At 39.8% G+C, this 16,071-nt stretch overlaps 1 protein-coding gene across 1 annotated transcript; it reads left to right on the top strand.

The window, feature by feature from the left end:
* Positions 1–4,355: 4,355 nt before the first annotated feature.
* Positions 4,356–15,940, top strand: dpep2 (dipeptidase 2). Its single transcript, XM_036534543.1, has 11 exons — positions 4,356–4,428; positions 5,030–5,181; positions 5,601–5,727; positions 12,037–12,166; positions 13,183–13,324; positions 13,607–13,676; positions 14,088–14,264; positions 14,584–14,668; positions 14,899–14,974; positions 15,064–15,199; positions 15,350–15,940. Exons 2-11 carry the CDS (start codon positions 5,030–5,032, stop codon positions 15,554–15,556), a joined length of 1,302 nt encoding a protein of 433 aa, XP_036390436.1. The 5' UTR covers positions 4,356–4,428; the 3' UTR covers positions 15,557–15,940.
* Positions 15,941–16,071: the final 131 nt, after the last annotated feature.

The raw sequence follows: 16,071 nt of genomic DNA, 5'->3' as shown, positions 1-16,071 counted from the left end.
ATCACCTTAGAAAGAAAAAGACAAGGGTATGTGTAGACTATAGAGCTTTAATCAGTCTGACAACAAGCACTACACAGCATTATGGGGCTTGAGTGTGTGAGTGATGAGCAGGGCCCTTGATCATACCAAAAGTGAGAGGTTTCTTCCAGATACTGTTCATCCTCAGGTCTGTGCATGGGTAATGCATGACTTTGAGTCATACTTTTAATGGGGGCGATTTAGTGGATTGTGAATTAGTGGTTTTCTGGCTCTTAATGCATGAGAGGTCTCTAATGGTGCTTTTGAGTACAGTGCTGTACTTGAGGTTGTAATAATAGGGAGGAATGCATTTTATGCATTTTTTTTAATGAGGAGTTTCAGCTGTGATTTTAAGTAATGCTGAGAGCAGCATGTTGCTGTTTAGGCTTCCATAATCTTTTTGAGAATAGAATGAATTTGAGAATTTCAAGTATTGAAAGCTACTCTGAAAATGAATGTACTTTAATACACTGAAAGCTGTGGAGAGGGGAATTTGCCTACCTTTGGACAACACTTCATATCCACTACAGATAAATACAAAATGAGTGTGAAACACACACACTTAGACCATATATTTGTGTACATTTGTTTCAAATGGTGTACTTGTAACATTTGTAGCCTTGGCCTATAGATATAAATGTGAGCCTAACCCTATTTATTAAAATAGAAACACTGTGAATTCACATATGGCATAAACCATAATTTAGAAAAACAACCCTCTTAGCTTTCAAGATTTTTATAAAAGAATCCTCATAGGATTCTTATGAAGGCTGCCTGCTTCTGTGTTGATGGCTAACGATACTGGCACTCTCACTCTGTAGCATGTGGGAATTATAAAATTATAAAATATAACTCTGAAATTTGAAATTGGAAACACACCTCTTTAGGTCTGTCCAACATGGTAAAAGTCTCCTCATGTTCTGATATTACTGGTCATTATTGGACTACCAAGAGAGTATTGCTGATGTAAAGCCTGCTATTATCAGCTTGCTGTGGACTGGCAAAGAAAGTATATAGGTTGAAAACAAGGAATGAAACAAAAATGGAACTCAGTTTTCCAAACTTACAGTTACAAACTTTGTAACATTTGGTGGGGTTTCATTGACGACGCACTTTACCTCAGGAACACACACAGCCTGGGTCACATGATTCACACTGTATACTGCTGCCACTGACAAGGCTGCGCACATGTGCAGCCATGACTGTTTCAGACGCACAAGAGCAGATTTCCCTTTCAAGACATTTATATTCATTTACACATGAGCCTATTAAAGTATACTGCCATTTAATTGTTCTTTTTTTTTGGTCTTATTCAGGGGTCTCTCTTTCTGGGTGTGTACCCAGATCAGAGATGTGATGGGTGAGGTGGTGGAGATCTTGATCGCAAATGTATTTGCCATTCTTCGAACCACTTTTAATTGCATTGCAAGTATTTGTGAAAGTGTGTGCACAGATATGATTGTATGCACATGCAGTTAATATATTTATGTAAAAAAACATTGATCTTATTTTGGGATTGAACCTGAGGTTGCACATTAGTTGAAAGGTGTAACAGCTGTTAGACTGATTTCTTTCAGATTTGACTGTTTGATGTTGGCTTTTTTTATACCCACTCAGATTAATATACATAACTAAACAACCTAAATAACCTGTTTTTCACACATATCAGTTGTTGTGCCTATATTCAAAATTTAAATTCAGAATTTTTAATGAAGACTGATAAATATGTCATATTAAGTACACCCCTGTACAAAATAAAACTGAGAGCGATTGAAAGCTTTTTAGCAAGCATTTGTAATAGGACTGTCAAGTGATTAAAAAAAATTAATCTAATTAATTAAATGCTTTGTGATTAATTAGTCAATAGTAATCACATATATCAATAATTGCCATGAGAAGCATTTTATGCAACGGTTAGTTATGACCAAGTAATTTGATTGGACAAGAGGTATTCCATGAGTGCTGATATTCAGTATAACAGCACTGGGACTTTTAACTATACATGCAGTGTATGGCGGAGTCAGGCTGTTTGAAGGGCAGGGGTGAAAAAATAAAAAGGGCACCTAGTACAGGACATGGGGCCCCACCAGCACAGAAAAAGCTATGATGCATCATGTATGATGCAATAGTCTTCATCCTTGATTAAGATTAACATTATGTTATGCGATCCAGATTAAAAGTATAACCACACCTCTATAATAAAAACACACAGGGAACTATAAACCTTTAAAATGTTTATTTCACAAACACCTCCGAAGTAAAACAAAACGAAGTAAAACTCTTTAACATTTGTTTCACAAACACACACACACACACAGACGTGATAATGTCAATGAGAAAGCTATGATTTGGGAGCTTATTATTCAGGGAAGGGAGATGGTGGGTGGTGGAGTCATAGCAAAATTCTTCTTTTGGCCATGTGTTTATACAAACTATATGGCCAAAAGTATATGGACATCTGACCATCACACCTATATGAGCTTATTGGACATCCCATTCCAAAACCATGGGCATTAATATGGAGTTGTCACTTGGAAGGGCATCTAAGAGGGCACTGAACCTAGCTGCCTGAAGTTGGGTGTGATAAATTCTTAAATGCACAGTGATGGGGTCAAGGGGCATCATAGAGTGCGATTAATCTGCATTAATTTTTTTGACGCGTTATTTTTTCTATACTTAATTAATCGAAATTAACGTGTCATTTAGACAACCCTAATTTGTGATTTTAGGTGTACTTTCATTTACAGTATGCAAATCATTACCGTGACTCAGGCCCGGTTCTAGATTTCCCCAATTGGGGGGGCAATCATAGTTTTGGGGTGGGCAATTTTCATTCACCAATGCATAATTTTCTTTTTACAGCATATCAAAAAATGCATAGTACAGCGTATAGGCTACCAACAGCCTACAACTTGACTGAAATGTAAGATATAAGGGGTGGCAGTATCTCAGATAGGGAATTGAATGGTTTCTGGTTCAAATCCCGCTTCATGTTGCATCCTACTGAGGGTGTTTGAAAATGGCTTGTCTGCCAATATTTGTTGATGACAGGTCATCTGCTACAGCCAATCATTTAGATTAAAAAATGTTGGAATGTCAATGTGTTATTACAGTTTTTCTCAATTACTTTGGCTTAACCTTCAAAAAGTGAGTTTTGCACTTGTTGTTTTGAAAATATTAAATATCATTAGCCAGAGCAATTGAGAAAAACTGTAAATACCAGGCTACCTGAAGTAATTATGAACTAACTATATATACATGAACTATGAACATCATGTGTCAATACGGAGTGGGCACGGAAAATGCACTACTTGAACTCGGCACTTCATGCAAAGGCGTCGGACCCAGTGCCTTTAATTCTGGAGCAGCCGCCGCTGCATTAGCAGAAAGTTGTTTAATAGGAACCAGAAATCGCTGCTTGGCTGTTCCACGTAATTTAGCCAGGTAAGAAATTATTTAAATTGAAAGCAGACTAGCTCAGAAAGCTAACATTAGGCAATAATCTCTAGCGAACTACGTCAGCTAATGTTCTTTGACACTATTCACACCTTGGAATTATAACCAGACACTTTCTAAGTAAGGAATAAAGCACGACTGGCGGTGCAGTTCTATGGAAATAAACCACGACAGGGTGGTGTGATGCGGCCCCACAGGGCCAAGGGGCTGTTAACCACCCTGAAGTGAAATAATGGGGAAGGGAATAGTGCACACCCCTCCAGCCAATCAGCAACAAGTATTTAACCAAGCCGTGGTTTAAACAAACCTGTTTAAATAAAGCCATTTGAACCTGCAACTGTGTGTCCCGTCTCTACAGACAAGTTCACAAAATATAACGTTAAAGGGCTAAAAATGATTTCAGAAAATACTAAGTTATAATGTTATTATTATTATTATTATTAGGGGTGCTGTGATGAAATGTAGGTGTCCTAAATTAGGTGTCGCCGATGTCCTAAACCCCACCAGAAACGCCCCTCATACTGCACAACACAAAACCAATAATAGTAAAACTGTCAAAAAATAAATGTACAATGATTTTGTCAATTTTCAAAAGTCATTCGTCTACAGGATTCCAAACGAGCGTAACAACTCTGACACATATAGCCTACACATGCTTCTGGCCAGAAAATTTGGGTGGGCAATGCCCACCCCTGCCCACCTCTAGATCCGGCCATGCCGTGACTTGCCATGCATAATTCGGTAAAATTGCGTTTTACTTTAGGCGATGTGCTACCAAGGATGGACAACAGGTGTCAGCAAAATGCAAAACTTCGGAAGACGTTCTTCTGGAGAATTGTGGTTCTTCTCGACATATATTAGCATCAAAATTGCTTGTTTTAGTTTAGTACTGTAGGCGCAGAGTGCGAGCGTCTGTCTACCTTTACTATCGAGGGTGGTTAGCGGAATTGAAACGTAAGTTTTAAGTTTCTAATATCTAATTAACTAGGTAATGACCATCTCACCTCATTCATTCAGCACGTATGTAGCTGAGCGTTTGTAGCGTTTGTTGGTCTGTTGAAGTTCTGTATGGTGTAGAAAAGTCTTTCGAGCAGTGCAGCGTGTTTTGCTTTGAAACAGCTGTAAATGTTTTGCGGTGGTGTGGAGATACAGAGCCGGTATCGCAACACATGTACTTCGAATGCTTGCCAAATGTAAATAAGGAAAATGTGCTTCTAAATTCATATGTCATATCGACTACAAAAGCAAAGACTGGTGCGACGTTTTAAAATCGAAGTTACCACTGCCGTTAACGGTTTCTCATCGAAACACGAACATCGACGAGGTTATTCCACTAGTTTCTACATAACATCTACTGCTTTCACTTAAATTTGAATATGTTATTCATACTTATGAAATGTAAAGCGGAATCTCCGTCTGTAATTTACAATCTGAGAAATGTATTATTTTCTAGTTTATTAGGTTAACCTATATTGTTTGGGGCATTTCTGATTCATGCACGTCGTCCTTTTATTTGAGAGACTCTTGAGACAACTCTTTTTGTTATTCGTAAAAGATGTTATCCTGGCTAATCGCCAAAGGGGGACATGGCAGCCGGTCCAACCCTGCCAAGTCGTTGGTTTCCTGTATGTTCTTCGTACTGACCTCTGCGTCTAATATGAGAGAGAGAACACTGGAATTGATGACAAAATATCCTCTGATTGATGGGTAAGTGCCCCTTACTATCACGTTGACAAAACGGAAACTTCATTGGTTTAACTATGTCAGTTGTGTTCTTGTTTGATTCCGGTTGTTCTGTTTCCTGTACGTTGAACATTATGGTTTAATAATAATAATAACAACAGCAATAATAATGTGTTTCACCTGCGATGAAGGAACTACTGGAGAGATGTTTCACGAAGTGGAAGTGGAAAATTAGTGCCCGTATCGAGACCGTAGTCCAGGCTAAAAATAGTCTAGGTCCTTGGTTTATGCACAGCCAAATTTACCCTATAATAAATGTTTGACATACTAATCCATATGTATGTCGTTGGAATGCATAACTATTAGAATCTGTGGAGGAGGTGTTTACCTTGTGGTTGCAAAAGCTGTTTTGCTACTGTTGATTTGCATTTCTTATTTTCCAGGCACAATGATCTTGCTCTACAGCTGAGAATTCTTCACAGCAACAGGCTCAGCCAAATTGACCTGCACAATGTTAGCAATGTTGCCACAGACATAAATCGACTGAAAACTGGTCACGTTGGAGCACAGGTAATATTAGTGATGGGTGCAGGTATATGCCAGGTATACATTTACAGTGTACTTTTCGCAGTCAAGACAAGTCAATAAATGCATTGTTGATAAATATCACTGACAGCCAGTGCTATACTGATTAGCTGATTAGTTGATCAGATTAAGCAACTAAAGCTTTAGCTGACAACTAATTCTTTTATCAAAATTGGTTGGGTTAAACATTTTCATGTGTATGGTCCATGCGATAATGAGGCTGTTGTGGAAGTCAGTTTTTTTCACTGAAGCTGAAAAGTATGTTCTGCTCTGCAGCTGAAGTAGTTTCTTCCCTAATATCATGACATCATGAAAACATCATTAAAAGGCAGACCAGACAATAATTGTCACTTGATTTGCTCATAATCATTTTCATTCTCGTAAGACTGGGCTAAAAAGCTAATTATTACAGACGTAAAGCGTCAGTCTGCTTATTTATTGAGTAAAGCATTTGTCTTTCAGTTTAATAGTTTGAGCCCAAGTATCAGCCAGCAAAGAGGGTGCCCTTGGTCTAAGGCGGTGTTACTCAATCATACTCGTAGAGCCCCCCTGTCCTGAATATCTTCTATTCTTGCTCCAAACATGCTCTTGATTAAATCAGGTGTGCTCAGTTAATCAAAAGTGCCACTGAGGAGTTCAGTCAGGTAGGTGGAGCAGGGAAAGATGGAAAACTTGCGGAGCAGGGGGGCCCCAGGAGCAGGATTGAGAATCAGTGGTCTAAGGCAAAGGCAAGAATATTGTGGCATTAGTAGGGTATTCATCACAATAACTATTATGACAGTCAAGATGAACAAATATTAGAAAGAATGTATAGTGCCCTCTATATTATTTGATAAGGTGGAACTTAGCCCCAGGAGCTTCAGTGAATGAAGAGAGTCAGAAACGAGCAACTAATGTTTATTAGAACATATGCATATCTCAAGCTACAGAGGTGTGGACCATGAGTCTACCCGACTGACTCCTGCAGAGCCTCTTTATTCTCTTAGACCGCCCTCCCCTCCCCCACCTAATATAAAAGATGAAAAATATACATAAAGTGCAAGTGTGTGTGGTAGTGCAAACAACAATAATGTGCATGGAGTTGATATTGGTCTCCCACTTCAGGTCTTGGGAAATGGTAGTCCTCAGAAACTTGAAGGTCTCCACGGTTGACACAGGGCTGTTGGATGTTGTGAGGGGGAGCAGTGCTGAGGGGTGTCTTTTACAGTCCACTGTCATCTCCACAGTCTTGACCGTGTTCAGCTCCAAGTTGTTCTGACTGCACCAGAGCACCAGCCGTTCAACCTCCTGCCAATATGCAGACTCGTCGCCATCTTGGATGAGTCCGATGACCGTAGTGTCATCTGAAAACTTCAGGAGTTTAACGGCTGGGTCCTTGGAGGTGCAGTTGTTGGTGTAGAGGGAGAAGAGCAGTGGGGAGAGGACACATCCCCGGGGAGCACCAGTGCTAACTGTCTGTATATCAGAAGTGACTTCCCCCAGCCTGACCTGCTCTTTCCTGCCTGTCAGGAAGCTAGTGATCCACTGACAGATGGTGGGGGATACAGTGAACTGGGAGAGTTTGAAGGAGAGGATTTCTGGAATGATGGTGTTGAACGCCGAGCTGAAGTCCACAAACAGGATCCTTGCATATGTCCCTGGGCAGTCAAGGTATTGCAGGATGTAGTGCAGTCCCATTTTTTTTTCCTTCATTTTTCTCCCCAATTTGCCAATTTGGAATGCCTAATTCCCTGAATTTTTGGAATGCCATTTGTCATCGCTGTTCGGTCCCATTGCACAACCCCAACTGTCAATCTGGGAGAGCGTGGACAAGCATGTGCTGCTTCTTTTCGCACTGCGGTCCACAAGCTAAGCTAGCACAGAGACGAGTCAGAGGAAGACATTTCATATGCAGCTTTGGCACGTGGACCACAGGTGCCCGATCAACCAGAAGGGGTCGCTGTTGCTAATGGGACCAAAGCCCTGGCCGACATACCCACCCCTGTCCCTGGCGGAACGAAGCCAATGTGTTCCGCCTGTGAGCTTCCGGTCACTGTTGGCTAGTGATACGGCTGGGAACGAACCCGGGCCGTAGCGTTCAGTCTACACTCGGAAAGAGTGCTTTTACCGACTGAGCCACTCGGGAGCCCCGTGCAGTCCCATGCTGACTGCTGACCTGTTTGCCCGGTAGGCAAACTGCAGGGGGTCCAGCAGGTGTCCTGTGACGTTCTTCAGGTGGGCCGACACTAGTTGTTCAAAAGGCTTCATGACCACAGATGTCAGAGCAACAGGCCTGGAGTCATTCAGCCTGTGATGGAGGGTTTCTTGGGGATGGGGATGATGGTGGAGCATTTGAAGCAAGAGAGGACTTCACACAGCTCCAGGGCTCTGTTGAAGATCTGCGTGAAGATTGGAGCCAGTTAGTCAGCACAGGCTTTAAGACAGGCGGGGATCTTGAGTGCAGCCTGAGTATTGGGGGTGGGGGGGTATGTTTGCCTGAGTGGGGGGGGGGGGTGGTCTTCTGTAGTTTATGATGTTTTGCAGGCCTCTCCACACTGGTGCAGGGTCGTTGGCTGAAAACCTGTTTTTCAGTGCAGCTTCTTTTAGACTGCCGGCAGCCTGTGTATGTGTAAGCTGCCTAGTATGCAGTGTTGGATGATTCATCTGTGGGAACTTTTGTAACAAGACCTCTTAGAGAACCTTTCCATGCAGTTTCACTTACATGCCATATACATTCACTCCCAACACTTGTTTTAGATGCTGTCAGGCTCCAGGTTTTGAAAGGCACCTCAAAAAGGGGTTAGTAACACTGACAAATTAAACCTCTGGTAGATGCTTATGGTGGTGGAAGTGAGGGTTGTTGGCTATTTGGTCTATTTTTTATTTACTTGTTTTGGAGCATAAGTTTTCAGAAGACATTTCTGACATATGATTGATTGGTCAGAGATATGAGTCAACTGGACAGTTTTAGCTTACAAAATTCAGAATCTCAGATGGGCATACACTAAGCTTTGTTTTCTGTTTGGGACATATAAGTTTGGACATATTAACTTTGTAATTAGCCTCATGATTATATAAAATAATAATAATACATAATAAATGTATCAAAATAGTAAGACAGCTATTAATGAATATGAAAATGTAATTGTGCACAACTTAAAATAAGCAGTGTAGGCATTGTAGTAGGAATAACATAAAAAAAGAGTTGAATCATGTACACCAATTTTACTCTGCTCAGCAGCTCTTACCGTGTTGAAGTATGCAAATTTGGCTGAGTTCCCATGCACTCAAGTCATTCATATTAAATTGAGGGGATCTGCTCTTTGTTGTTATCAATCTTATTGATGTCAAGAAATTCTCGTGTGTCTCAGGAAATGACTAAAGAATTTAATTTTAAGAGAGGATGAACTATTGAAGTAACAGCTCTGTAAAAGAGTGGACTTGTTATTGCTTTGTATAGTATAAGAGCTGAGATGTTTGAACTCTTGCATTCTTTACAGTTTTATTGTTATGAGCATAATCTTGTTGTATTAAGCACAATTACTTTTATATGAAGAAACAGTAATTTGTAAATGTGTAATTTAGAGAGCTAAATGTGTAATTTGGCTTCCAGTTCTGTTCCATTTGTCAACACTGTCTCCATATAAGCTGAAGGCTATACGATCATGTATGCCTATTTTGACTTACCCTGATTTTGCAAGAACCATTCCAGCTGGCCTTCCATATCTGTGATATGGGCGTAGGTGCTATGCAATGATGCAAGTGAATGACTCTGGCATAGGCAGACCTGAGGTGTGTTACTCAAACAAGCCTAACAAACGTCAGTAAGGCTACTTTTCCAATGAGAAGGAAGCTGTACTGTGGAGTTATTGTCAGCAGGTATATATGTTCAGTGGCACTGGTGAACTCACTGTATTCATTAATCACAATGCATTAATGTTTTGGAGAAGTTTAAAACTAAGGCTCAGTGACTCCTACTGGAGTTTAAGTGGTGCAGCCTTGCAGTTTGAACAAACACATTGCTGGGAAGGACAGCACAGTAGCAGGCACTGTCAGGGTTGTCAAAAAGATCTCCAACTATCAGTGAGGATTCAGCTACATATTTGATGCATCCCAGATACCATTTTGGTATGACATGAAATCAAGGTATTTTAGAAAACATTTACCTCTTCAAAGAAAAAAAGATGTGGATGCGATCTTCACTCTAATCCACAACATACACATGATGTGATGATGTCAGGGCACAGATCGGGGCCTATGTTATGGAAAGGTACTGCATTTTGAGATATGATCAATTGGTAATTTGAATATTGAATACTGTTTCTTTATGGCTTTTTATAACATACACAAGTGATATTATGTTGCAGGTTTAACTCTCTTAGTGCAGCTCTTAATTGCAGCCAAACTGTTCAAGCAAATCGGGGTTCGTAGCTTAAGTTTATAGGAGGGTGGGACTCAATTGTGACAGATACTTTAAGCCTATACAGTCTGTGAAAGCAGACAAATGGCTCAGCATCTGGGAGATAAAGGTGCTATTCATAGCCTCACAGGAGGCTGACGCTCCTCACCAAAGATGTGTTTGATTAGCCAGGTGTAACCACCAAATACCATACTAGGACTTTTAAACCAGTACTAGAGGAACAAGAAAAAAGATGTGCTATACTACTTTGGGTTATAAATACATACTTACCTCGGTTAACATTTACATGATCACAAGGCCAATTTTTCAGGAATACAAAGCTAATCTGTTAGAGATGTGAGACTATTCAATTCAAGAAGAAACTATTACCTTTGGTGCCATCACAAATATGTATGCTCCAAGTTATTTTGGACAAAAGGAGTGCTTAGAGTTTTGCATGTGTATCATCCTGGAGTGAGAGAGGAGGTGTGAAAGTGGTTTGACTGCATGTGTATTTAATAAGTAGGAATGTTTTGTGCCTGAAACACTTAAAGTGACGCACAAAAAAACAGAGTGTTGTGTAATTTGATGTACTGCTGCAGGGACATCCTGTTTGAGTAAATATTTCCATGCATGGGCCCAAAGGTCTCTTTCCTTGGGTTGGCCGTGATCCTTTATCCTTATCTCATAAAAATGGTTGGTATCACAATATAAATTCAAATTTACATATAAACAGTGACTGGATGGCCCATTCTTTTCTTGGAAAATGGCTGAAATGGCTGCCAGTTTGACTGTATCACTTGACATGTATAACTTGCCACAGTTATCTTGTAGAGTTGCTTATTTATGTAATCAAATTCTGTACCTTTTCATTTTCTCATTGTTTTAAAAAAATCATTTTCAGGTCATAAAAACTATATAGTGATCACTGCCAACATAGCAATGGCATTGAATGCATCCTCAGCATTATATGACATTATTTCCTTTTCTGTTTCTTTAACTGGAACTATGCATCTGCCAAACATTGCTGTCAGTGATGTCTTCAATTCCAGTGTTTCATCTGAGTGTGCAGAAGCCAATTGTGAGATTTAGATTGGATAAGACCATCCAATATTGATTTAATGGGGGCGGGGAAGAAATTAACCTGGAATGTTCCAGGCCACAGAACACATCAGCCAGAATCATCTTTGCTTGTTCTGGAAAATAGCCATTACTTGTGTGAACTGGTCAACCTCAAAGTAGCCTTCTTCAGTGACCACACATGTAGACTGCACTCAGAGACAGTAGGGGTGATATGTGTGGCTTCTGGGACCACTCTTGTTTTTGCTTTTGTTTTGACAGCTGTGCTGCACGGGGTCAAAGTGTAGGACTAACTAAAAAAAAACTCTAATCTGATTACATATTATTCTAGTTTCAGCTTCTATTGGTCATGTTTAGAACAAATGTTGTGTCGACTTTGAACTGGGCAGATTTTTCTTTATTTGATGTTAACTGCCTGAAGACATCTAGTACATGATAAGTTGTAAACAAATTAAAAGTTGCTTATAATTTACCTCTGTGCAGATGATATTAATATTGTCAGGAAAAGATGTTCTATAAAAAATCATTTGCAAAGTCATTCTTGAGTATTTTGCTAAATGTAAACCATTTATTTGAATGATTACATTCAAGATGGTGAATTATTGATAGACATGCTTTGCTTTAATATTCTCATCACTCTAGAAGCATTGGATTTGTATGCTTAGTCTGGAAGGACTTACCCAGCATGCTCTTGTTAGGTGTTTGCAGCCTATGTGATGTGTAGCCAATTGTGAGAATTATTGATAGACATGCTTTGCTTTAATATTCTCATCACTCTAGAAGCATTGGATTTGTATGCTTAGTCTGGAAGGACTTACCCAGCATGCTCTTGTTAGGTGTTTGCAGCCTATGTGATGTGTACAGCTCAGGAAAAGGATGCAGTCAGACTCACCCTGGAGCAGATCGATGTTATTCATCGCATGTGCAGCAAGTATCAGGAGCTGGAACTGGTCACATCAGCAGAAGGTACGGCACTTACTCTGCATCTGATCCCGTTTCAGCACAGTCTAAAATTATTTTCTGTGTAAGAATTTGACACATGACTGACTGATTGTTTTTTAACTGAAAATAATGAGTCATTTTCCTGTTTTGAAATAGTTTTATTCAAGCTGACCCTTTTCCTCCATTTGGATTAAAAACCCTCAGGAATAAATAAATGAAATGTAATTTCTACCATATGAAAACATTCCAAAGATGCAATTACTTGAATGTAGCCACACATTTATTTTACATTTTTTACAGTTACCCATAGAGCATTTTTGTTTACTATATTAAAACCACTTAATTGCTGTTTCTTAAGTAGTACCATATGCTGATGCAGTAAAACCATTTAAAATCTTTTACTTAGGGACTCACTGGAAACATTTAGATTTGTAATTTTGGATTTCCTTGCATTAAAAGTAATGCATGGTGCCCTTGCAATAATTAACTCCCCAGGATATCTACTCAAGAACATTTGTTCTTATGTTTTATTTACATGGGGTTCTGAAAAAAATTAGGATGTCCAAGGCACATGAGGATCCTGTTTGACATCAGTGAAGGCAACATTTAATTGACATCAGTAATGAAAACAACTCATTTCCTGAGGCATTCTGTGAGCAGATCACAGTCAAATGGGTTTTCCAGGAAGGCTTCTGGGGGAATAAATGGGCGTAGAAGTTTCATGTGGTCTGAAATATAGGAAATAACTCATCAGCTGTCAGTCACTGCAGATTCTCTTAGCTATGAGGTACAAATCCTATAGTAATTGTGATTCAGTTCAGATCAGAGAGTGCTAACACATTTCATTGCAGCCACACTGACTGTTCATTGCCAAAACATTTGTACAAGTATGAAATACAACGATATTGACAGTTAAGTTGTCCTTTGGTTGAATGTATTGATAATTCATATGACATCTGCAAAACGTTTTGAGATGAGGGGTTTTGGACAAAATCTTACCAAAGAGAATCTGCCAGCATGAGGGTGCTTTGTTTTTGCAGCCTTGAACAGTTCTGAGAAGATCGCCTGCCTGATCAGTATAGAAGGAGGCCACTCCATAGACAGCAGTCTGGCTGCCCTGCGCATGTTCTACCAGCTGGGTGTGCGCTCTATGGCCCTGACACACACCTGCAACACACCCTGGTGAGAGGTTACCTCTGAGCTGAGCTGGGCCAAACATGTTGTTAGACTCCTCACTGGATGATGGAGGCAGTCTTAGAGCCTTCGGTGAAAATACGCTGACTCCTACCTCAGTGTTAACAGAGTACAGTATCCATCCATGGCTTTTTAAGACATTGATCCATGTAAGGGTGTGATTAATTAGGAGCACTTTTGCTAAAAAATGTACTGTCTCACATGACACTTCATTGCGACGCTTTCATGAACAGCCTTGGTATCATACTCTTTTCTTTTTAAATTGTTCAGGGCAGAATCTTCTTCAAAACTTTATCCATTTTATTCAAGATCCAACAATAGCCTGACAAAATTTGGTAAGGTAAGACTGGGAAACATTACATTTGTTTTTCAAGGTTTACAAAAGTAGATCATGCGGTGCCATTTTGGTTCATCTGTGATAAGAGCATTGCAAATGCTGGTTGTTTTTATTGGATTCCAAAGCACAGCTATATTTATTCAAACACTGCAACAGTACACTACACTGCAACTGTTCTGCAACTGTTCTACAACAATAGTGATGATCTCAAAATCATTAATGTCATTTAGTTAGCTAATTTCAAGGGATGATCACCATAAGTTGTTTTGGTAGACAAGAGCAAAGAGGAAAGCCGTGTGCCAGTGATGACTTGGTCTGTTTACACAGCACAGATGTGACTCATAAACTTGGTGGTGTCAGATTTGTTAATAGCTGACATGCAGGATGGAAAACGATGTGTGTCTGTTGTCACAGGCGGTGGTGGCAGAGATGAATCGTCTGGGCATGATCATTGACCTATCTCACAGCTCCTGGGACACTGCCCAGGCTGTAATGCGGATCTCCAGGGCCCCTGTCACCTTTAGCCACTCCTCCGCTTTTGCTGTGTGCAAACATGATCGCAACATCCCAGACTGGCTGCTGCACATGCTGGTGAGCTATTTTATTTAGCTATTAGCTATTTTCATCACTATTTCTTACGTTGACATGTCTTTCACAGCTTGTGTGGTTGATCAAAACACCCTACTGTCAATGTGCCTGTATTATATAATGTTGTTTATTTGCTTAGCTGACACCATTATCAGGGGTCAATTACATATTTTGAATTTACATAATTGCATACTTACTAAATTTTTGCAGCTAATCTATGGGCACAACTGCAACACCAGCCCAAGATTCTGATATGTAACAATATGTTTGCTGCTCCTGATACCAAGACGATTATAGACAGAAAATTGCCTCATCATTTCAGAAAGAAAACAAAGGGCTGGTTATGGTGAACATGCATAGCAGGTTTGTGGCATGCAGTGACAGCGGAAACATTTCTAATGCAGCCGGTAAGAAATACTCCAAGCTAATTGCTGAATTTTATTTGGAAGCCACACTACTGAAAGAACATTTGATCTGTTCAAACTAAATCAAATTATCTTGATATTCTACATCTCATAAATTTCGCAATGATAAGGATAGTGTTTAAAGTTGGAAGACACTTATCACATCTTTATCATTAGGCCATTTTCTCAATACTGAGATTTTTTGTGATGGCCTAAAATCCTTTGTCTTGCAGACCACTTTGATCACATAAGGAAAGTGATTGGAGCTGAGTGGGTGGGAATTGGAGGAGATTATGATGGAGCCTCCAGGTAAGAGCAAGCTTCTGTCATGGGTAAAAAAAAGGCATGTGTAAAATGCAACAACAGAAGACTGAGTGATTTTTGTGGGGAATTGGAAGGTTTCCTCATGGACTGGAGGATGTGTCCAAGTATCCTGCCTTGATCCAGGAGCTCCTACTTAGGGGCTGGAGTGAGGAAGAACTGTCTGGAGTCCTCCGAGATAACTTCCTGAGGGTTTTTGGGGAGGTGGAACGAGTGAGTATAGCACTATACAGAAACATAACTGCAGTTAAACATCCCCACCAAACTGTTCATGGTCAGCACTATTGCATATCCTCTCCACATTTCAACATGTGAGAATGTCCATTGTTTTTAAATTCATGTATCCAAGCTATGTTTTTCCAGGTACGTGATGAACTGAAAGGGACTCTTCCAGCAGAAGACCAGATCCCGTTCTCTGAGGCAGCAAACCCATGTCGTCTGGTTCTGAGGCCTCCGAAGCCGGACAGTCTGTCCACCAGGAATGCTTCTTTACATGGCCAAAGCAGACACACAGCTGTTTTTGCCATGGTCTTTGCCATGCTGATGATACACTTCAATCCTCTGTTGTAGTCCACTTTTTAAATTCTTGTAATTTTATTCAGCTAATGGTTTGTCTCAGTTTATATTCCAACCCACAACCACAGACCCAATGGAGGAAAACAAAATACTGCCTTACAATTTCCTTTTTTACAAGCAGAGTCTGCATTTTATGTACAAATACAATTATGTGTGCCTTTTCATTTTCTCTAAACATCACCATCCGCAGTCTTAAGAAAGTAGAATTGAGAAAATATTTTAAATGCTGTTTTCAAATTACACAGCAAGCTGTATAATGCATATTTCACTGAGCTATGATAAAGTACTGTTCTTAATTATATATATTTATTTTAGCACAAGATATTGTAAATATGTCAGGTGGAAACTTGACCAAGTCTCACTTTTTAATATCTATGTTTTGCTTCTAATTTCAGAGCCAAAATTGTTTAGCTGGTGATGAGCACTGTATACTTTATGCTTTGTAATTTGTTTTGTACCATGTGTATTTCTAAAGTGACTTAGTACTCATGGGATTCATAACCATTTCA

This window comes from Megalops cyprinoides, chromosome 8 (genome assembly GCF_013368585.1).
Source record: "Megalops cyprinoides isolate fMegCyp1 chromosome 8, fMegCyp1.pri, whole genome shotgun sequence".
Classification (NCBI taxonomy): domain Eukaryota; kingdom Metazoa; phylum Chordata; class Actinopteri; order Elopiformes; family Megalopidae; genus Megalops; species Megalops cyprinoides.
The sequence above is the reverse complement of the archived record's forward strand: the minus strand, read 5'-3'. Positions and strand labels throughout refer to the sequence as shown.

What these genes read in the sequence shown, in the direction of transcription:
- dpep2 (XM_036534543.1), top strand. Translation starts at nt 5,030, where the DNA reads ATGTTATCCTGGCTAATCGCCAAAGGGGGACATGGCAGCCGGTCCAAC. An exon ending in ACTGGTCACATCAGCAGAAG is followed by an intron (nt 12,167 to 13,182) that starts GTACGGCACTTA and finishes TTGTTTTTGCAG; the next exon opens with CCTTGAACAGTTCTGAGAAG. An exon ending in GCCTGACAAAATTTGGTAAG is followed by an intron (nt 13,677 to 14,087) that starts GTAAGACTGGGA and finishes CTGTTGTCACAG; the next exon opens with GCGGTGGTGGCAGAGATGAA.